Raw genomic sequence first — 24069 nt, 5'->3', positions numbered from 1 at the left:
AGTGAGAAAGACGCAACGCTGTGCGCGATGTGCACACTGTTCATGCCAGCTTGCGTACTTATAGACAGGTACATCATAGATTTCTAAGTGTAATCTGGCGACTCAATGCAGACAATCGGCAAACCAAGTTCAACTTTGCAACCATGGAGGCAGGAAAGCTCCATGTTGCAACTGCCGCTATGGCCACTGTCCCTGTTGTCAGTCGTGATGAATTGTTGGAAATTGATCAGTAATGCTTTCAACTAACTAGATTCAAGACTCATCTTTCATCGTGTTGATGTCTTTGTAGTCCTGACTCCTAAGTTATAACTCGGACAAACAGTTTAATGTTAATTACTATTATTATCCTATCCCATATCATCATGATGTCCGTGACACATATACTGGCCCCAGCCTTTCTCACCTCACACAACCCGGCGTTCTCTTTTGTCATATGTTTGTGAAATTGTGCCTTATTTCAAAGAATCAAATGCTGATTTTACCAGACATTCCAAAAATTTTGAAATTGGAAATTAAATGGACATGATCATATGGATGGAGCTACACACGACACATGTATGATGTAGGCCTACAGCATGCAAAAAGGGACAAATTTCTATCACAATTTCCTATTTAAAAAATGAGTTTCTAAATGAACCCTCACTCATTTATTCATGTCCCTCTCAATCATGTCGTGGGCCATGACAACCAGAATCACTCACCTTTTGTTTTAGGCCTAACTTATGTAGGCCTAACTTGCACAGTTGTAAGTTAATGAAGTTTTTACAGCACAGTCACAACGGAGGACCAAACATTCCAAAGCCTACGTACTTTGCAGAGTGCGATTAGAACAGCTGCAGTTCTCCAACTTGGTCTAAGGGGCACTTCGTGACTTTGTTGGCCGCACCTGTCATTGTCACTGTCACATGCGCCGGCAGTCGGAAGACAGTTTTACGCTTGTCACCCCACGAAATTCAACCAACCTTACCAGCCGGACATGACATTGCATAATCTCTTGGGGGCGCCACAGACTTTGGTCAAAATTAATGGCCAAAATTCCATAGTCAACAAAATTTGTTAATGTCAAACAAGAAACAATCACGGAAAAAAATCAAATCAAAGCTCATTTCCTCATCTGGGAATTTCCTTTCCTTTTTTTTAATGACTTAACCGCTGTTTTTTTTTATTCTAGATAAAAGACTCTCACCCCATAGCAACCACCTAAGTTTTGAGGAAGCTTTATCGCCACTTGGGCAATTTATGCCTGATTTAAATCATGGACCGAGATGAGGCGATCACTAATGTTCTTATTCCTCCATGTTAAAATAGAGTGGTGCTGGGCAGTGGCGTGGCTAGGATTTTACTTAGTAGGGGAAGGCATAAAGGGGGCACCAGCATCTTATGGGGGGGGGCACCACCTTTCAGTGGTGCAGGTTTTTTTGCGGACAAGCTTTGTTAGCCATGTTCAATATCTGTTTTTTAGTGGGAGAACCTGGAATGGGGGGGGGGCACCCCCGGGTATGCCACTAGTGTTAGGGTCCGTCTTGCCCAATATTTGCATAGAATTAAGTTTACCATAGACGGAGAACCTGGGGGCGGGGTATAACTTTCGACTTTTTGGCCAAGGGGATTACACAATCATCCCTCCTTCATTCAAGTCGCTGACATTATGCGCACACATAATTGGACTTAGAGGCGTGGCCTAGGACCCCTATGCCGTGTTCGGTGTCACGCACTCTCTCCCCTTACAAGGATGACCTTTTAAAAATCTCCGCCCACGAAGCTAATTCCAGTCCAGCTAAATTTCATCATTCTTAACATTTCCCAAATTATCCAATCCACGTGCCACAAAATGCTCGAGGACTAAAAAGCGGAGACGTCGTCGACTCGTCGTCCCGACCATCACCCTGACTTCGAAGTTACTCGCTCAAAAATATCATAGCCAGTCTGGGAGCAGAACTTAGTGAAAACATGCAACAGGGCAAAATTACTGGCATGAATTATTTAAACGAAGAAGGAAGAAGGTCTCATAAAAAAATGAATTTATAGTGAAGGAGCCTCTTATGAAACAAAGTTTACTTCACGCTGGATTCGCCCCTGCCAATATACCCGACGAAAATAATGCTTTTCCCCTTGCACTTTTTTCCCAAGGTAGCCACCCGCGAAATGTAGGTGATATTAAAGAACAAATGCCAACGAGCTTAGTGGGCTCACACAGGGCGACTTGTAATTCACAAGACATGCGTCGCTGGTTGCCAGGGCAACAGTGAAATGGTAAAATACAAGTTCATGTACCCGATGTTTCATTTTCTACGCCTATTTTGGTGGTTTGACCCTCCGAAATCTGAATGGAAATATTGCCAGCCCTGACAGATACACACCACGGAATACCAATTTAAAAAGTTTGTTGTCGAATGAACAGACGAGGGTTAACCTTTGCTGTGAAAGGAAAGGCAGATAATTGCAATGCCAGATGAAATCCAATAAGGCCCCCAGGCTGGCACTTATCAACTTTGGAAGAACATAATCAACTCATAAAAGTCCCAGACAATGTTCCTTATTGAATGTTAATGCCGGGCATAAAGATAAAACGACAAACTTTTCTCCCCGCGGGCATGATCATCAGCAAGTCAAGCTACTCGGAAAACAGAATGCTCTCTTCCCACCAAAAGTGTGAACTTGTAGGTGATACATGTATTTATTGAGACATTTTATCAGAAATAAAACCATGACCAAAATAAAAATAACAAATGGCGCGATCCATTCCACCTAAAACCTTACAGTCAACCTCAATCTTACCTCTTCATTGTGCGCAGGAACATTCAACTTTTCGAGTATTTTAAAGTTAAACCGCCTTAAAACGAATCACAACATGGCTCACAGAAATTCAAATTACATTTGTTAATTACAAATCATCCATGTGTAGATTAATACCATAGAAACAATAACACTCGGATGACCTCTTGCTGTTGTAGAGAACTGGGCTTGTTTCCTCCTGTTTTCAACCTTTGGAGAGTCATGTGGCTTGGGTAGACTTTATTTTGTCATGAGAGTTCTCCAAAAATTACTCACCACCACTTTTTGTCACCGTTTTCAACATTTAAGGTCCAAAAGAATGCCACCGGGAAGATTCCAGGCCTAGCCTCTACATGTGTCTGAAAATAAAACCACGGACTGTCGCCCTCGGAGCACAAAATGATTCTAAGATACCCATGCGAGCTACTTGTACAAAGGTACTGAAGTTTCTAAACGGATTGAACACAGGTCAAAGAAGACAATTCATCCGTCAGTCAGCTACGGTACATGTATATTCACGTCATCAGTACCAGGCCATTACATGAAGCTAGTTATACAACACAAACAAGTTAAGGACCACGTTCTATTTTGTGTATACTTTTTTATGGGATAGTTTACTGCTGATTGCCTCTTGCATCATTGCATACTTTTAAATTGTTTTTTATTCCAATGAGAACACCATCTAGACAAACAAAAAATAAAAAAAACTACACCCCACTCACTGCTTGGGAAAAAAATGCAAGTTAAGAAAAAAAAGTAGTCCTTAACTTATTTGAGTAGTGTGCATGCACACACAGGCTAGCCATTAATTAACAGTAATGCCATATTATTCCGCTATGTACACAGGCTTATCATTGACAATTTCAAACCCCTTGTCCTTAATTCCACTGTTAAAATTGCCTGGGTCAAATATCACTGCCAGTGAGAGTAAGACACTAGCTTCCAAGCTCCTGCCTTGCCAACCTTAAAAGGTTTTGGGTTTAAACATCAATTTCGAGTCTTAGCTTTTCCATCTCAAATTGTAGTTTACACAACCTTTTCTCATATTCAAGTGAGCCAGAAATTCACCCGAACATCTCAAAACTGGGTTGCAGAAACCAAATCTTGGACAACTACAACACTAGTTCTCATTACCGCTTGCAAGGTTTAAGAATTTCCTCCAAGCAATTTTTTCAGAGTCCCGAATGGGCAGGGCAGTAGCGGGATCGATAAATTCTTATTATACAGACTGAAAACACTGTGCCATCCCATGAGCGACACAAATCCACGTTGACCGCACCTGCAACATTTACATGTCCTAATAAATCAAGTTAAATAAACCAGTTTTCAGTACCTCTCTGTGCTTAGCACTGTAAAAAAGAGATTTCTTTGAATAAACAAGTTGGATATCTCAACGTGCCCCAAATGAAGAAAGTCCCATCATTGGCCAATCCACAACATCGGCGCAGCCGTATGCGATGACTGGATGTATAGTACTGTCAAGCTGGCGTGGCGTGATCACATGTTCGATGCTCTCAAACGATCTTGTTTTATGAAACACTGCCGAAATAGCCCAACCTCTCCTCCCTCTATGCTTGAAGGGGGACATACTTGCATTAATGCTACAGTAAGTTCTTATAAGAGTCTTTCAGTTTACAAGGAACTTTAGCTAATCATGCACAACATGGTGGCCTTACCTTTTGTACAAAGAAATCTCTTCTTAAACAGTTTTTCAACTGACAAATAGTAGGCTAAAATAATTAAACACATGATAAAAAAATACACTTATAAATTTGGAAAAAAACAGATATGTACAGCTATGTAGAATCATAGACTCAAATCAAGACCAAACCTGTGCCATCTTGGAAAAGTTAATTTCCGGGAATTTTTGAAGAAAATACAAAATGAACGGACATTTCATTCTCAATAATTCCAACACCTTTGGCCGCAATGCATTTACACCCATAATTAAAAAAAAAAGCTAATAAAGTATCCACAATTTTAGAGAAAAGAATAATTAAGTCCAATATGGTGCCATACAGGGGGAAGACTGATGGCATGTATGGTACAATTTATATGTACATCCTAGAAAATCACAATTACAAAACACATACAGCGTTATCAAAAATATTAGGCTGTTTAAAAGGAATTTTTTTACGGTTGGAAATGTTATCAGGCCACAACAAGATTAATTAGATTGAAAGATTTTAGTTTACTAAACACCATTACCCAGCTGATCATTACAAAGGGCGTACAAAGCTCAGTTCAAAATTATTCCACCAAAACATGTTTAATTCTTAAGAACCAATTAACCATCTAACTTCTTTTATCAGAATGACTGGAGTTCTGGAAAGAACAGGAGTGCTCGACGTTTTGGACAGTATGCTCTGTCCATCGACAGAATGCAGACTGTCCAAAACACATCTGTTACTTTTCAGAATCCTCATCAACTAATTCTTGTGATCACTAACAAATGACTCATCCACTATCCTAACTTTCAAATCAAACAAGTTACGATTTTGTATCACTTTTACTGCTAACTTTACTGTACATTTGATTGGTGCTGTGCACCTTTCAGTTGCAGAGCACAGACTAACATTTGCTAAAATAGTCTAATCCTAGCAAGCTGATGCTATGTCTAAATGTGTTGGCATAGCAACTGAGCAAAGGGGGAATGAACGACGGAAGGTACATGTATCTTCCAGTTTCCCCTTACAATCCATATTGACAGAGTAAAAATTAAGTACATGTATACCGTATATGTACATGTACAGTACCTGTGCACTTGACTTGCTTCAGTGCACGGCTATAACTGGTGACATAGGTTTGACAGAGCCTGTTTAGCTTCAGCCCGAGAGAAATCGGTTTCCTTCCTTTGCAAGAGTGCAATGATCACGCTGGTGCTTCTTCAAAGTAGATGCAGCCGGAAATGCCTTGCCGCATCTGCAGGAAAATGGCCTCTCTCCTGTGTGTTGCCTCTCATGCTGAATGATACAGGTCTGGCGGAGACTTGTCTTGTCGCAGAAGTGACACTTGAACAGTGGCTCCCAGGGAATGGACTCTGCCTCAGCCTCGTCTGATCTGGGCGCTTCACTCATAGGGGCTCTGATGGGACTGGCCATTCGGGAACCCTGGCCTGACGTTTTGGCCACTCTGTGATCTTGGCTCCTGATCACATCATTGATCCCGCAACCAGCCGGTAGCTGCTGCTTATGAACACCTCTAATGTGACTTTTGCAGGAAGACAACGTCCTGAAGTAAACACCACAGATGTCACACTGGAAGGGCTTCTCTCCGGTATGGATCCTCTCATGCTCCTCCAAGTGGCTTTTACATCTGAGTTTTTTCGTACAGTACTGACATCGGAAGGTTTTAACCTTCTTTGTGCCCACAGGTTTCTGTCCTTTCTTAGGATGTGTTGGCACACAAGACAGTGGCTTCTTCTTGGAGTGTAACCTCTCGTGCTTCGCAAGATGACCAGGAGAGGACAGACCTCTCCCGCAGACTCGGCAGAAATACTTGGGCTTGACAACTGCCTTGTTATGCTTCAGCTCATGGTCTTTCAGCTCCTCTGGATCCAGAAAAAACCTGATGCAATGATGGCACTCGTAGACATCTCGGTGGTGGATGGTCATCCAATGGTACTTGAGGTGCGCCCTCTGTTTAAACTGCACCGAGCACTGGGGGCACTCAAACGGCCTCTCATCAGTGTGAACGCGCATGTGGAGACTGATGGATGACACCACCTTGGAGCACACCTTACATGTGTGAGATTCTTGATGGGTTGCGAGTGCCTGAGCGGTCCGTAGAACTTGGTGACAAACTGTGCACTGGAAGCCCCCCTTGACTTTCTTATTAACTCGGAGTCGCTCATACTTTTTGCGGATGACCCTGGTCGCAAGTGCGGGGGCACGCTTAACAGCCGATTTAGGGGGATCCTGTGCATCTTTGCCAGCATGTACCTTCTGATGGTTGAGGAGGTTCTTTCTACTCAGACACACTATACCACAGATTTGACACATGAAGTGGCCTTTCATCATGTGAGTGGTTAGTGCTGACTTGGTTGCAAATCTGAACTTGCAAACCTCACATGAAAAGGACTGCTTCATTTCTGGGCTCAACCTGGGGGACTCGGAAATGCTCACAGGCTTTATTCGGCCCTCCTTGGCTGCTCTGGTTCCAGGCTTGTGCTGGCTGGTAGATGGCATCTCAGAGAGAGATTGTTGCCATTTGTTTACCTTCTGAGATCTGACTGCTGTCGTGTTGGAGTTCGGTTCCCTCCCTGGCGATGGATGACCAGACTTGAGGTTGGATGCAGGACTGGTTTCAGTGGCAGCCCTTCTGACATGGATGTTCTGATTATGCATCCTCATTTCACGAGCAGTGAAGAATCTCTTGCTACATACCAAGCAGGGGAAGCGCCTATCCTGAGTATGCCTTCTAACGTGCTCGTTCAAATGACTCTTCTGTTTGAACCTTTTAGGGCAAATTGGACACGGAAAAGGCCTCTTTGACATTGACGAGGCCTTGCCTCTGGGCTGAGCTGTCTTGTTTATAGTCGCAAGGTCATTTAATAATGCTCGTCCCCTGCCAATACCTACTGATGAGCGTCGCTTTTGAGGGGAGCGCGGTGGAGTGCTGGTACGTATACCTTCCATGGTGTTCTCAACTTCACCGTGACGATCTCTCATCACATTAACATGATAGTCATCAGGACTATCATCCATATTCAAAGCCAGATCCTCCTCAAGGTGCCTTTCGGCCTTGAGGTCATTCTCAGCCACCTCAAAATCCTCCTCCTCTCTTATTGTAGAATCCACCTCACCTGCTTGTGTGGAGAATGCTCCGTCGCCGTGATTGATTTTCTGGAGGCTCACTTCCGCTCGCAAACTTCCCAGTTTTTCAAATAAGGTGTCTTCATCCAGGTTGCTTCTTGTGTATTCTGAGACCACTGCAAAATGAAAAAAAAAAAGCAGCATGACTCTCCGAAAAACAGTCATCATCTTCACAGCCTTGCATACAAGCAGTGTTCAGGTGTACTTTGTAAAAAAACAAAACAATAATTTTTGTTTCAGGACTTGATATGACGATAGACGTGCACTTCACACAAGTGTGCTAAGATACAATTCTGAGCAAAAATGCTTAATAATGTTGAAACATTGCAATGCATGAACACTGTACGTCGTTCTGGCACTGACGTCATCCACTCAGCCTGGGAGCGCAAATGGCCAAAAGGGGATTTTTGTTGGCGGGGAAACACAGGATATTTTTATTTATTTTGCGGTCACAATTAATGGGATAAACATTAAATTTATGATGTTTTTGAAATGGTTACATATAAGTTATTGTTATGTTGAACTACTTCACGAGAACTAAATGTTTTCTATTTCTGTAACCCTTTAACCCTAACCCCCAAGGGTTGCTGGCCCTAACCTTCCCCATTCACACAAAGTTAAACACCCATATGGGACTTTGTGCACAGAGGCTGTTGGACTTTGTTTTTCTGAGGTATGCCAAACCCAATGCAAAAGCAGCTGTTATGGGCCTACCAGACCTATCCCCACAGAATGAAATACTTTACGACTGTTTAATTCTGCGTGGTTGGGGAAGGTTAGGGTTAAGGGAGGGTTGTCTACATGTTTAAATGAAAAAAGTTCCAAATCAGTTTACAGATTATCCAAAACATTTCCATGTATACAGAACTCCCCGTTTGAGAGGTTGGACGTTTTGATTGACGCAATCTGGTGTTCACTTTTACTAAAAATGACGCCTGTAAATTGTTATCTAATTTTCAGGACACTGTACTGCTCGGTCACATCAAAGGCATAAACGTACCATAAATTCATCATCGGAAATTTGTGTCAACTACATGTATTTACATGTACATAGTTTGTTGTGTATACAGTTTTTAATGGCACCATGGAAAGGGTAGGTTGTTTACAGGTTTAAACGGTATGGGAAAGTTTCCCTTTAGGGGCCAACTAATTAGTAATCTTTCATGAAAGTGCTGGCGCCTAGATTTTCCCCCATTAGGAGCCAATGGCTACCAAAATTTTTTTTTCAGCTTAAAGGGTTGATTGGAGGATAACCTTCTCACCAGTCTTGTCAATGCTCCCATCTAACAAACTTCTGTTCTCGTCAATGCTCCCATCTAACGAAGCTCTGTCCTCAGTCAGCGTCCCATCCGTGTTGCCCGCCATTGCTCCTGGAGACCACCTGTCACCAACCACCAGGTCTACAGTACGGCCAAAACGAAAAGAAAGACACATATTTAACAATGTCTATTTTCTTCTTCACACACACTGGACTTTACTTCATTTAAATCTTGCTTTTCTTTGTTCTTTGAAATGTAGGTGAGCCGGCCTAAGTACAAGCACCACCGTGACATGGCGCGCTTAAGGTTAGCAAATGTTTCTGCAAGAGTACACACGACTCATTGGGCGAAATTGGGCCAAGGATCTAGGATTTTGGCAAAACAGAGTCCAGTTCACACAATTTTGTTGACCAGGATGTTAACAGGGAAGGAGGAGTGGTTTTACTTCAGTTGTTGGCACTTTGTTAAAATACATGGATGAACATAGTGCTAAGTGTTTGTGCATGGTCAATGAAAACATTGACATACATGTGCGTTTTGCCCCTTCTTGAGATCATTCGATTGAAATTATACATTGTTTACAAGAACATTAGGGCCAATATCAAATTAATGTCCAAACAATTGAAAGGCCTCATTTTTATGTATCACAGGGAATGGGGACTATAGTTAGGGATGCATGATGGTCTTTGATGTACACACTCCTTTCATAGTATGTACACGCAGAGTCAAGCCCGATGACCATTGCCAACATTTCTAATTCTGTCTCTGTTCTTTCTTTTTTTGACCAAATCCCACGTTCAGTTTCCAAATGTGTAGATACTGTTCTGCTTTTTTGAGTAGATTGATATCCCTGGAGGGAAATAAAGTCATGGATGTGTTCATTACACACCGGTCTGGCTCCTCTTTCCAAAGCTGCAGACCGGTGCACAACAAAAGCTAATATAAACGGCAACCAGTCTGGGTGTTCATGAGAAGGGAGCAAGACCATCACATCTCTCATTGAAAGAGTTTCTTTTGTTAGATCAAAATTATTTTTTTGATTTGAATATTTGTGTGTTTGTGTATGACTGGCACTGTGTTCATATTTGGACAGTCCTCTATACATGTATGTACCGGTTCCTGTATTTCATGACAGAGGGCTTGGGGTTTGGAAAGTTCTTTTTGTCTAAAAAGGACAAGAAACAAAATTAAGGAAGCGACAAAATCTTACCAGATCCTAGCACTGCTGGTTCATTTAATTCTTGTTTGATGAGGCTGACAGGGGTTGGAAGTTCTTCACGTTCTGGTAATGCTTTGTAAGACACTACAAAAGAAGACAAATTATTGATTTATCAAATAAGGTGATTCAATCAAATTTGCTGTGGATTTGGTAATGGGACCGAAATTCCACCAGATGCAGTTTTATTGCAATAGATCCTTCCCGAGTTGAAGTGGAAAAAAACATCGACAGCTGCTCGGAGGTTGTGGAACAGACTTGTGCAAATACAAAGACTACGGTACATTGTCAAATGGGTGGAGACTTGTCAAGCCTGCACTAATTGCATTTACTTTTGTACATTCTCTGTTAAGGACTGCTTCTGCTCTGCAATACACGTAACAATAAACATGCCCTCCGTTGTTCATACCCTCTCAGCCAACAACACTTGAGGTTTACTCGTTGCTGCTGGGAAGGGCTGATCGCTTTGCACCGTGATTGGCTACATTTTGCACGACATGTGACAGCGAAGGTTAGCACTTCCTGTTAGCGAGCGTTACATATATTTAGATGTTTTGGTTCGCCAATGGCAATGCTTTGACACGAGCAAAGTCTTCGCTAGAATAAGAACATGATCTTGGAACAATCTCGGTGTGGTAGTTCACATGTATCTTCCCATAAATTATCACTTATCACGTGTATTTTGGCACTATATTTCAAATCATTGGTTATATCTCGATCAGTTTTGGATGAACGAATAAAGTGGAGTGAGAATATTTTCAGCAATGCGGAAGAAAAAAAATATTAAATTGATAACTGCCGCTTGTGTACTGCATTGAGAGAGCTCGCGCGCCTGGCAGAAATGTACCCACAATGCTCTGCGCGCCGTTAGCTGTGACACCGTGTGACATATTTCCTTCACTAAAATCTGTGCAGGGCCATCAGCCCTTCCCAGTGCCCTGTTCGGGCGCCGAACAAACACTTAATATGGAGGATTCACAATAGAGTCATGTTCCCAATTTGCGGCTGACAAAAAATGACCATTTATGGAACAGGATTATCAGGTTTTAAGGCTCATGTACTTTACAAGTGTGGTACACCCAGACATGTATCGCGACACTGTGGGAGTGGCTTCAGTCATGCAGATTCGGAAAGAGCTCACCTGATATATTCACCACGTTCTGGAACACACAGTAACACTTGAGGGCGCTGTTTGTGTACAGCGAGTAAACAGGATCAGGTACGGGAGTGCATGTATATTAAAAACACAGTGAAACACCATTCTCCCGCCTCACAAAAAATAATGAGATGTTCTACCTGGACAGGCAAATATTGGAAAAAAATATTCAAGTTTGCCACAAGCAGCCTGAGCGGGAGATTAAAATTTGTCAACCATTTCCCACAATGCACTGTGAAAAATGGCCTCTCTGTGGCCATTGTTGGTGATACACCTGTACACTGTACTGAGAATCGTCCACATTTAGATGCACATCTTAAATGTGTCATGCCAAAGGTCATGGTCGAACCTTTTATAAACGTTCCATCCACTACTCCTCTCTTGGTTTGAAAAAGTTTAATTGCCTCCAATAGGCCTACTCACTTAGACAGCATCATGCCAAGTACATGTTCGTGTGCTAGTAAACCTACCAAAGTTTTCCTCCTCTGTTACCATGACAACTTCCTTCCTGTTCTCCCAGGCCTCCTTAATGTTGCGCAGGACGGCAATTCTCTTGGCGAAAGCCTCAGGTGGTGCCTCAACCAGCTGGGTGACCAGCTGAAATGCGATGGCATACCTGTCTGACTGCGTCAACGATGCATTGGCATGGTTGCTGTTGGTCATTGTGGACAAAACCGATTCCTCCATGGTGCCCAAGAGTTATCCAAACTGAAATTTTATGTAAAATTGAAATTTTGATCAGATGTTTTTTTTGCAGATTTAGTCGTTTCTTTCACAAAATGTATATTTTGCCCTGATTTGGTCAATAAACCAATAGGCCGACCTAAAACTGTAGGCCTACCGTAATTACTGGATTCTGTCATTGTGAGCCTGTAGGTCAGTGGTATATATACATTATAATGGATTCAGACCAGGCCATGCTGGCAAGTTGAAATTAGGTATACATGTAATTTGCCCATGCCAAAATCCCAACATCTTCCTTAAATTAGTTAAAATCAAATTGTCAGTTAAATTTCAGGATATTTGTTTTTAGGGATCTGTGGTTCTGGGGCCTCTACCTATTCCAGTACATGTATCTGTTGGTTGTACACAAAGTCTATGGAGGGATAAGGGGCATTTTTGAAGTATTTTCTAAGAAAATACAAAACATGATTCACGGCATTTAAAAATTTGAGCAGGGACTAACCTTTAATGAGATCATGGGTGATGAAAAGAGTGGATGCAGCATTTAAGACATTCTTCCTGATTTTTTTTGTTTGTTTTTCAGGGAAATAGTCTGAAATTGTAGCCTACTCAGTCTGAATTCCACCATGTCAATATGAATTTCCAATGACAATGCTCCAGTACACACATGTAGAAGTAGCCATGGAACCAGCCTTCTAGTCAAACAGTAACATTTATAAGCACATGTTGCCCAAAACACTCATGCACATTAAAGTAAACTGGTAACTGACAATGTCTGTAGTCTTGGTAAAGAAGGGAATAAGCCTTATTGCTGATGCGTGAGTGATTTTGCCCGGCAGTCAAAAGGCATCCTGGGAAAGAAAAAGGAGCTAACAATAAAATATTGCCCCCTTTTTTCTTCCTCCAATGCCTTTTGACCGCAAACCGTTGTGTAAAATCACTCATCCGCAACAAGGCTTATGTCAATATGTGGCATCTGTTATGTGGAACTCTTCCCCACTTGGGGTCCAGGCAGGAAGAGTAGGCCTAGGCCTACATTAGCCCTGGTTGGACTTTTTGCTGTCGTAGGCCTATCAACAATTAACAGAAAACACTTTTTTTTTCGGACCAATCTCATACTTATGAATCATAGGGTTTGGCGTCCGTACATGGAACTCTTCCAAAATATACATAAATGACATGTTGACCTGCAAATTGTGCAATGCTGCATGAATTTTGATAAAGCCTGCCTCACCGGCCACTTCAATCATGTCAATAACAAACATGACGAAATGGGTCCAAAGGCAAAGCCCTATTGTCCAAGTTAAACGTGTTCCTAAAAACACGTACTTAATTGATTAGACATGCAAGGGGCACAAAGATTCCTGAAACAAAACACACACCCGTTACCTTTAGATGAACACTATTCAGCAAAACTAGGCCGTGAAAGGAACGGTAGGCCCTACTTGCACTACACCCACACTCTTTGCGCGGTAACTCTAAACTTAACGAGCTTCAAAGGCCGTGTCCGAAACGGGCTTCCAGGGCTACGGCTAGGTCTATCGTCTGCGTGTCTCCACGCATTTCCAATAGAGCGAAGTCCTAGACCTAGCTCTAGATAAGAGATTCGTCGGCCGGATGCAGCCAAAGGTTCAAGGTCATATTCTGCATATCGCGCATACGTACAACTCACCTATTGAGGGCGCTGTGTAGTACAGAGACATCGATCAACTCTTGAGGAACCGGACCTCACATAAAAAGACGTATTACTTAAAAAAAATAATTGTTCACTCTATTTGAGTCCTGTTGGATAAATTTTGGTAATGTTTACAAGTACGAAAAATAATTCACAGTCTGCTGTGTTTTTTTCTCAGTATAAAAAAGTGAGGGCGGGGGAGCATGAAATATCCCATCATCCGGTCAAGTGGGCCGGGTTAATTAACATCCCCGCCTTCGGATTTACGTGAAGTTAAAAAGAAAAAGCAAAAACCTCCAGCAAATTTAAAGAACAAAACAAAAAAGGTGGGGGAAACAGATTTAGGAAGGACATGAACATCGCCACTTTCTGGAGATACATTGGAAATGATGGCTTCCTTCCCCCGTTGGCTGTGTTAGCTATGTATGATTAACTGACTGCAAGTCCTCGGCAAGAAGTTCGGCCGAAGATCGATATAATCCCTTGTTGCCACATTCCTGGCCTCGATGTCAAGAGAAATTTTTTTTTCTTTTCTTTTTTTAATTTATAAGTTATGTTTTCTCCGAATAACGTTCGGTTTATTACATTGGGCCTTGGGCATCAATTGCAAATCCTGGCCCACATGTTGGAAATTTTATCATGAAAAAAAACTTGACAAGGAAAAAGAGCAAAGAACCGATCAAGGAGAGAATGAAGAATATATCAAGGAAAAATATGCCCCGCATTATGCTGAACTTGATGCTTTGCCGTCCATCAGAAACAAAGTCGGGCAAATAATGGCCTTTTTACTTGTATTGGTCATTGTGATCACTTTTACAACATTACGGCCGGCGAGGGCGCATTAGCCCTCTCCAACAGTCAAAGGAAAATTCTCAGCCAAATGGCCATTTTCTTCAGCGCGAATGGGGAAATGTACACTATTAATTAAATCATTGATTGTTCACAATCTGTCCAATTACCGCGGATTGGAATTCTAAATAACCCCCCCCCAAAAAAAAAATCAATCAGCCATCAGCAACTTGGCTAAAAGCCCAGCTCTTCAGATGTCCAATTCTTTAACCTTCTTTGTGAAATTGTAATTTTACATTAATTACTTATTACGCTTTGGGAGCAATGGTTTGTTTATCATGTTTCTATGTTTCTCCCCTTCCATAAAAATGATATTCTCGGGGGAAATCGAAAAGTGTCTCTTTCGACATGCTATTATTTTTTTAAGGGTCCAGGCGATGAAATATCTCAGCCACTTGTAAACTAATTTGACAGGTACTTTTGTTTTAATTGCAAACCCACTGAAAACATTTCACAGCAAGGGTTGAACATGTACTCAAACAACGGAAAATCAACGAGGAAGATGAGATAAAACATCTAGGGATATAATTATTAAAATCTACTAGTACTGTCTGAGCACAGCATATGTATTAAAAATATTGCAGTTTTTACCCAGAATATCAACATTGTGCTCAAGAAGGTGTAAACTGCCATAATCACAAAACCCTTAAAAGTACTAAGACCCTTTAAAAAATAGCAAAACTAATTAGAAATGAAGTTCATGTACTATCATGAAACAACTATAACCTGCTAATCACCGAATATAAAAAATACAGGCAAATTTCATGTACGCTGCTTAAAAACGTACGGAGGAATTATGCGGAAGACCTATAGATACATCGTTTTAGAATTTAGAACGACTAATGTTCTTTAAAATTCTTACACACTGTTGAGATCCCTGTTGCCTCAGAATGATGAAAGGATGACTATAATGGGATTTATTACTTACAAAATGGCAATTTGGAAAAATTTACGATCATCTTGAAATGACCAATATCCTGAAATAACTGTGCTCTCTGGACTCCTGGCAGTAGGTAATCTACATTCTGAAATAAATCCATCGAGATACTAACACAATATTCTTGTTAAATAGCTTGGCAAACCCAGTAAAGAAATGTTTGAGAACCACTTGTAAACCACTTCAGAATGTCACCATCTCAGAATTATCTCACAATGTAGATATACTCAACATTTTTCCTGTACTGCCCTCTTAAAACAAATGTTAGGATCTCAACAAGTAGAATACAGATCTCAGTGAGGTAGTTTAGATTATGGACTGTACAAGACTGCAAAGACACTTGGTGGCAGCAAACACGACCACCATTTCCTTCTGCTTCAGCTTTTTCCCAGCTCTAGTCTGCACACAGTGTGCATGTTTCAGCAGCTTCAACACTAATACAATTACTGCCAACCGGCTTTTAAGTTTCTGGTTAAAATTGAAAATTGGCAGAAGGAGATTTAATGCCATCTGCTTGAACCTGAAGAATGAGTCAGTTTAAAGAAGAAATATTAAAAAAATTACACGATTGTTGTCGTGCCTAAACTATGTCAGAATATTGCAAATTCACAATTTTTAATTAAAAAATATTACCATTCTGTACACTGTATAAAAATACCAACCCTATACATGTACAGTATATGTAGCTACAATACATGAAAATTGTTGTTGAACCCGACAATAGGATGCTAACTTTTTTCAAGTCGTCAGATATGCTTTAGAAGCAAGGAAAATGTCAGCAGTTCTTGAAATCTATACGATGTTTACGGACAGCGCATGGTGGGAACTATCTTGATCAACACGATTCATGAATATTTATATCTATCTTGATCAACATGATTCATGAATATTTATAACTATCTTGATCAACACAATTCATGAATATTTATATCTATCTTGATCAACACAATTCATGAATATTTATACACAAAGTTCTCCTGGCGCTGTGATACCAAATCAGGGGAAAACACATTCATGTTACAGATATATTTCAATTAAAATCATGAAAACCAAAATTTTCTAATTGAAAACAATGGCGATGTGGTACAATTATGTCAAAACAAGGAAGAATTGTAAATGTACAATTACATGTACATGACATACAAACTGGGACAAGGGTGATTTTCAGCAAATTGCATTTGGAAATCTCTTGATGCGACCCTACTGGTACGCTTAAAATGTGAAATTGTCTCCAACTTAAAATTTACATTGTTTGTCTGGAACTCAAATATCAAAGCCAAGGCATATTGATCATTTTGTGTGTCCATTTTCAAGATTTACTGACTCCAATTTAATCAACTGATTAAAATAAAAGCAGCGTCTGAAAGAAACGTGCCTGATTTTGACACAAGCTTGTTGATTGCCATGCACTTGCACAATTACTCAATAGAGGGATACCAATACGCATTGATCTGCGTACTTCCACGTTTGAAAACGAGGCCGTACATGTACATGTATGTGTCGGCTTCAATTCTTAATAAGATCAGACGATTGAAAATAAGGAGTCAAGTCAAATACATGTACATACAGGTACATGTATGTTAAATTAAGACTTTTCAGGCTGCACATTTTTGTGGAAGAGTCTTTCAGGATGACTTGACACGTGAAATAAAAAAATAACGATGATTTACCGTGAAATAACATGCATGCGATGGTCGTGCATCGGCATGTGCACTGGGCGCGGTTGAAACTGAAGTGACGTCACACTTACAAACCAGATACTGAATGTACATGTACTGTGTCGGTTATGCGCAGACGGTGCTAATGTGAAATCCCTCTATCAAGCAGAGTTGCATGAGGCCAGCAAAATACAATGTATATAGGAAAGAAAGAAGCAGCATGCAAGACACAAATGTGTACTTAAAGAAACAAATGCACTGTGTGAACCCTTTCATGAGACGGTGCATGTATTTGAGCTAGATGGTTCCGCAGTCTGGCTGCAGCATGCGACTGGCATTTTCACCCATAAGGTGATGTGTATTGGTAAGGCTGACCTTAAGCTCGGTGTCATTATGGCTACATAGATGTGTTTAGGACTTGATGCAGAGCATGAGACTTGTATGGCATAATTCAAGGATATGGCTGATGCATGCAGATTCCCTGACATGGGTAGTATCAGGCACATTATCCTAAAGGCTTTCAATCAAACCTACTGCATGAAGAGAGCTCAACGTTTCAGCAACATACATTTACGGGCCTCGGCTAAAAGTTACTTCAGTGGTCCTGTTTCCAGAATGTGATCTATGTTCATCAGTCTGATGACTCTATCAGGCAGATTTTGTTGGGAAAAAAGCGTAGCAAATGTTACATCAAAATGGTCTCTCATCTCTTGAGTGAACTCTCTCATGCTCCACTAGGCTACTACGAAGTTGTTTTCCGCTGTCCTGGCTTTCTTCCTGGGCCTCTCGAATTTTGGTCTCATGTGTTTGCAAAGATCCGACATCACGTGCCCATTGGAAAAATACAGCGTTCTGCAGATATGACAGGAGAGGGACTGCCTCGTTGTGTGGAGCTTCTCGTGTTTCTCGAGACGAAAACGGGAGGAAAGATACATTCCACAGACTCGACAGCAAAGCTCCAGTCCGGTCCCAGAGGAACGGCTTCCGTATGAAGCAACGGAGACTGGAGCAGCTGTACCGGTATCAACACAACCATGGCTTGGCACATGTGACTTCATGATAGCCAATCCCTTATCCAATCGTTGTGGTGACTTTTCAGAGAATTTCCCCTTTGCAGTGTTAGTTGAGAAGACATTGCTCTCGGCACAACTGTTTAAAGCTGTAAATTCACTGTGAGTTCTCTCATGCTTTTTCATCGTGGCCCTGAACCTAAATGGCTTGTCACAGAATTTACAGACCCACACTCTGTTATTGGTGTGTGCGGCGATGTGATCCACCAGGCTCCTTTTCAGGGTGAAGGTCTTGGGGCAGTATGGACACCGATGACTAGCGTTCATTGCGGCTGCTTCTGAAGGGTCCTCCTCGCTGCTTCTTTGTTCCATCCCCAGATGGGAATGCTCCTCATGCTGTCTCAAAGCACCAAGATGTAGAAAGACCCTGACGCAGTGATGGCATTTGAACAAGTTTTTATGATGGACAGTGACCCAGTGCCTTCTGAGGTTTGCCGGCTGCTTGAACCGCATCGAACACTCAGGGCAATGAAAAGGTCTCTTGTTACTGTGACTGTGCATGTGTTTACCGATGTTAGACACAACCTTGGAGCATATGGTGCATTTATGACATGCTTGATGATGGGTCTTTAAACTTTGAAACGTCCACAGAACTCGGCGACACAACTTGCACTGGAAGCCAGTTTGGATTGTCTTGCTTACACGGAGTCGTTTGTATATGTACTTTTTGTGGATGTCTTTCATTACAGGTGCGTGCTGGCTCTTCTCCGATTTGGAGTGACCAGCTGGACTGTTGGCATCATTATGCTCTTTCTGAAGAAAAAACTGCTTGGAACGTGGAACAGTCTCCGGTGTCTTTGAGCTGCAGGGGTGATGATGGTCTGTTTCACTCTCTTTTGCAACACCTGCTTCAGACATCTGGACCATTTCAGACATGGGTGTGTTTTTGGTTGAAATCAAGTTTTTCCTGACATGTTTGAGGGGCTGTGCAGATATAACACTGGTTTTGGGGGTGAGCTTTCTCCGATGGAACTTTTGGATGTGTGACTTCAGAGTACTGGGGGTGAAAAATTTTTTGCCACACATGTAGCAACGGAAAGGCCTATATTTATCTCTGTTGTGGCTTCTGATGTGCTCTGTCAAATTGTCCCTCTGCTGGAATATTTTGGGGCACTTTGAACATGGAAATGGCCTGTCTGACTTTGTCAAGGCCACAGTGCTGGGCAAATCAGCTGCATTTCCCAGAGTTGGTGGGGGAGTCCAAATTTCCGTCTGAGTTCGGCTTGCCCTCTGCTGACAGTGTGGGCATTGGAAAGGCCGGTCAGCGGAAAACTCCCCAAAGTGAAAAGCTCGCTTGCACCTACTGCAATCAAAGGTCGCTGGCTCACTGCTACCACCGCGTCTGGATTTACTGGATCTTAAAATTCTACTGGTACCCCTGCCTTCCATGGTTTCCTCAGTATCACTGTGACCGCCTCTCATCCTATCGTCCCGACAGGTGTCCAGGGTGACATCTCCTTCATCAGCTGTGTCATCCTCAAATGAACTTCCAGTCTCAAAATGACCTTCCTCTACTGCAGTACCCTTCTTCTGCCATGATGAGGGATTCATTTTAGCCCCTTCCTCTGGTGAACACTGAAGGCCTGTAATTTCTGATGGGTTGATTTTCTTGATCCTCACTAAGGCTCTGTAATTTCCTATCTTATCAAAGAGCCTGCATTTGTCTAACTCGCTACCTGCATAATTTGAGACGGATTCAAAACATGAAAAAGGAAACAACTTCAGTTTTCCAACAAATTTTTAGTTTTATATGCTAGGTTTTGCCCTTCCATCAACATAACTTTATTCTCCATGAGGTCCAAGTGTTGGAAAACCATCACACACTCCAATCCCACTGGGAATGACAGGTGTATCAAGAAGGGGAAGGAGGCAGAGGGGTAATTTGTAAGGATGGTGGACTGCAATTTTATTTCCGAAATGGAAATGTGACTGGCTCTAGGAAAATGGGTAATAAGTCGCCAGATTCAGGATACCGGTTTTTGGTATGGCTTGAGTCTGTACATCAAAAGCTACAGTTTAATATACATGTATGAATGACACCTGTTGTGCGCTGCACTCTGGAGATATATGGACATCCGTATAGCCACATTTTCGGATTCAATAAAAGCACTTTTCGAGAAAAGCTCATAAAGTGTAGCACTTGGAAACACAATGCTATGTAGGGTTTCCTACTGAATGATCAGTTTTTTATCAATATTTATCAGTATCCGTGTTGGTAGTCACAAATTCTGAAAATATGAATGTTATAGAAGCTATTTTAGGAAAAAGCACAAAATCCCATTTTGAAGAAACTTCGCCCTCTCCAAATAGAACAGGCCATAACATGTTTTGGCATTGCATGACTTATTACTCCTTTTTTCCGAGTGGGTCACAAATGTATTTCTGTTTCTTTGTAATTAATAGGAGAGGGATCTTATAGCTGGTCTTTGGTGACTTTAGATATGGGCGAGTTCTCGTACATAAACTGTTTATTCTTTTTCATTACTAAGGGAATGATGGTTTATTTAACAAAAGGAACTTTGGGGAGTTTATTATTGTAAGGGATGTTTCTGAAGGAAAAGGATGGTAATATTTGATAAGCAATCGAAACTACTCAAACATTCAGCAAAGGCTTTAGTGCAGCACAGTGGTGAAATTACTAAACGGCAATTTCATTTCTGGCTTACACATGTAAAACTCAAATGCTGTAATAAGACATATTTGTAGAAGACTTGATCTTCCGCATTTGCCTCATTCTCTCATTTGCATTCAGCTTAATAATTACTCCTATATTTTGTCCAAAGTCTATCATCTATCTGCCTTCTGTGTGATGAAACAAAACTTTCAACAGTTCTCCTCATTACAAAGGGCACTGTTATGACAAAATTCAGAATAAAAGGCAGATTCCAAGAATTCTCATTTCTTGAATCTTTTGGCCTTTCTTTGTTTTTACTGGTAAATGTATCAAGTGAATCTTACCAATTCTGAGCATGTGGATTTCATCAGGCTGGTGTGATTCTTGCTTGACGGTAGTGTTGAGAGGAAGCCATGCTCCAACAGCTTTGCAACTTGCTAGAAGTCAAGCAAAATGTTAAAAACTGAATATCAATTGAGGAACTGGAAGTTTTAAGTAATACTGCACCTGTCATTTCATTCCTAACACTGCTGTGAACTATTATGTAAATGATAAAAGAAAACCCTGCCTACAATCATCTGCATGTATTGCAGACAGGCAACAATTCAGTCTTTCTGTGTGTACAAGGGTCACTGTAGAGGTGATGTGAGCCATTTACTCAAAGCTATCCAACATAACAAACCCGATTACTATTCAAATCCCATTTGATTGGAAGACAGTGTACAGTATACTTGTAAATGTATGTCATGTGCATTTGGGGCATTCTACAAATTGGGGTCCAATTTTCCCTGTCCCCGTTACGTCTGACGTCTGATTTTTTAATGTTTTGAACTCATTGTTTTGATTTCCAAGATTGAATATGTGCTGCAAATTACCTGCCAATCAAATAAAAATACAGTCATTTGCAAACGTTTAAGACCACCTGGAAGATAGTGGTATTTCACTGGGCCTGCATTACATCATCTGATTGAATGATTACTTATCATGTTTTACAGTGATGCATAACATCAGTGTAGTGCTATATAAAAAGCTAGACAAAGGTAGTCTCTGAAATTTAAGTACATGTCATTCGCAAAAAGCACTTTTCTCAGTGACCCTAAATGGGAGGAAAAAATTACCCCCCCCCCGGAACACTCGCACTGCAATAATTATTTTCTATCAAGCAGAGATTACACACGAACAATAGCATTCCTACAAATGACATGCAGTCATTTACCATTCATTTAGAAGGACTCTGGTGAGTTTTATCTTCAAGTACGTGCACATGTATGCAAGTTTATTTCAAGTGCATTTATGGGCAGCGTTCTGTTAACCTTCTCCATCATCATAAGTGTACATGTGTATCATTTCAGAAGACCAGTAATAAAGTGAAATTTGACAATGGGTTAATGCTTAATTTATATAACAGGTTTTGCCTTTACCCAACGTATACATGTATATTAATAAACACTGTATGCTCAGTGCTTGTCCGAGAGCTTGCCAAAAAAGTCACAAGCTTACTCGGGTGGGACTCGAACTGGGTTAATGCTTCTGCCACGCTTCATCTTGAATGGTAAACAGAAACTGAAAGCATTTCTTTCACATGAAGTATTTTAAAATAGCAATAAATACGTAACCTTTTCAAAACCATCCTCAATTTAATGTTTACTCCATTAATTGTGACCCCAAGATGAATAAAAAGATCCTGTGTTTCTCCTGCCCACAAAAAAAACCCCTTCTGACCGTTCATACTCCAAGGCTGATTGGATGATGTCATCGCCAGCATGATGCATGTATGCAGTGTACATTTGCAGAGCGCACACTTGCAGTAGACCACGCTGTGTTGGATGTAACTACGCCAACAGGCAAACTCTGTCTCAGTTCAAGAAATACACGATAGGACTGGGTCTTGTAATTTCTACCTTGAACTGAGACGGTGTTTGCCTGTAGGCCATGCGACATCAAACACAACGTGGTCTATTGCAAGCGTATGATACTGCATGTGCTGTGCGCTATGTACTGGACATGCACACTGTACATGGAAGCTGTACATGAAAGTGTTCTGGTAATGACGTCATCCAATCAGCCTGGCAGTGCGAACGGCCAAAAGGGGACTTTTCGTGAGAAATGCAGGATCTTTTTATTCATTTTGGGGTCACAATTATTGGGGTAAACATTAAATTTATAATGTCTTTGAAATGATTATGTATTTACTGTTATTTTAAAATACCTCAAGAGAACTCCATGTGCTTTCAATTTCTGTGAAACTTTAATGCACTGTAGCTTGTGACTGGGTTTAAACTGGCTGACTTGTGATGGATTTGCAGCTTTCATTTTCAACATCTTACCAGCACTTTCCTCATCTGTTACTATGACAACCATTTTGTTCTTCTGCCAGGCCTCCTTGATGCTGCGCAGCACTGCGATTCTCTTCTCAAACATCACTGGTTGTACCTCAATCAGCTGTCTCACCAGCTGAAATGCCAGGGCGTACTTTTCCGACTGAGAAATGGCAGGGATGGCATGTGCCATTTTTGGCAAGGAGGAAGTCCTCTCACTAGATTGATGTGGTATCTCCATTGTGCTCAGCAGTCATCCAAACTGAAATGAAAACAAATAAAATTCAAAAATCTATAATCTTGTGGTGAGTGGAAACAGTGTCTTTTGTTTTACAGTGAGATCTCTGTTTTAGAAACATGTGGCAGATTTTCCCCAGACTGTGGATGGATTTTCAAGACTACATTGGATATGTACGGTACATGTATTTCTGTAAAAAAATTCTCAAAGGACGTTTTCTGTATGTGGGTAATTTCAGAAATGAGGGGTCCAATGTTTGACATTTTTGTGTCCTTGTTACATTTGACCTTAGTTATTTGACATGGAAATACAACTGTACATGTATTACCAGAATTGATTTCAAACTATTACTATTTGTTTGGCAGATAATTTTCATCAATTCATCACTCACTGAAATTAGAAAATGTGTTCTTAAGTTTACAAAATCATATGTCAGATGTGACAAGGACACAAAAAACAGACCCCTAAAAAATTTCTGGAATTATCCATGCACATTTTATTTTGAAAATGTTTTGGATCCAATGCTGAATATCATCCTCTGTTACCATAACAACCATTGACTGGAGGTGAGGGGTTTTAGAACACTGTTCTTTAAAATCTGTTACCTCGGAGTAAACCCTACTACAGTATGTTACCAGGGCTTCATCTTTGAACCCCACCAGTTGTGGTGCACATCACAACTTGGAGACAGTTCCTAAACTTGGAGAAGTCTCTAAAATCATTCCCCCACAGGGGCAAATGTCTCCCAAAATAGGAAGTTTCTTTACATGCAGGCTTGTGGATCCTACCATTGCTCTGAGGATACA

General features: G+C 41.1%; 3 protein-coding genes across 6 annotated transcripts in view; all 3 read right to left on the bottom strand.

Annotated features, from left to right (window-relative positions):
* The window catches only part of LOC110989458 (platelet-activating factor acetylhydrolase-like), a 68312-nt gene extending 67474 nt beyond the window's left edge, over positions 1-838 (bottom strand). The window contains exon 1 of the mRNA XM_087141890.1: positions 702-838. The gene's annotated coding sequence lies outside the window, so the exon portion shown is untranslated. The remainder of the gene's footprint in view (positions 1-701) is intronic.
* LOC110989465 (uncharacterized) overlaps positions 1-24069 on the bottom strand; it is a 58198-nt gene that overhangs the window by 29842 nt on the left and 4287 nt on the right. For all 3 annotated transcript variants that reach the window (XR_015426597.1, XM_087141889.1, XM_022253859.2), the window contains exons 2-3: positions 23035-23287; positions 21052-21144 (exon numbers count right to left, since the gene is read on the bottom strand). Coding sequence is in view for 2 of the 3 variants with exons in the window: in XM_087141889.1 (XP_086998015.1) it covers positions 21052-21144; positions 23035-23266 (325 nt within the window). In the remaining variant the exon portion in view is untranslated. The remainder of the gene's footprint in view (positions 1-21051; positions 21145-23034; positions 23288-24069) is intronic.
* Positions 5043-13545, bottom strand: LOC110989448 (uncharacterized). Of its 2 annotated transcripts, none has more exons than XM_087141886.1 (5): positions 13287-13545; positions 11691-11928; positions 10059-10151; positions 8852-8989; positions 5043-7705 (listed from the first exon to the last, which is right to left on the bottom strand). In XM_087141886.1, exons 2-5 carry the CDS (start codon positions 11905-11907, stop codon positions 5601-5603), a joined length of 2553 nt encoding a protein of 850 aa, XP_086998012.1. In that variant the 5' UTR covers positions 11908-11928; positions 13287-13545; the 3' UTR covers positions 5043-5600. The 2 variants fall into 2 exon arrangements, with proteins under 2 accessions (XP_086998012.1, XP_086998011.1); XM_087141885.1 differs by having other exon boundaries at positions 13294-13544.

This window comes from Acanthaster planci, linkage group LG10, assembly GCF_054643075.1.
Source record: "Acanthaster planci isolate LZ-2023a linkage group LG10, COTS_SCS, whole genome shotgun sequence".
Classification (NCBI taxonomy): Eukaryota; Metazoa; Echinodermata; class Asteroidea; order Valvatida; family Acanthasteridae; genus Acanthaster; species Acanthaster planci.
The sequence above is the reverse complement of the archived record's forward strand: the minus strand, read 5'-3'. Positions and strand labels throughout refer to the sequence as shown.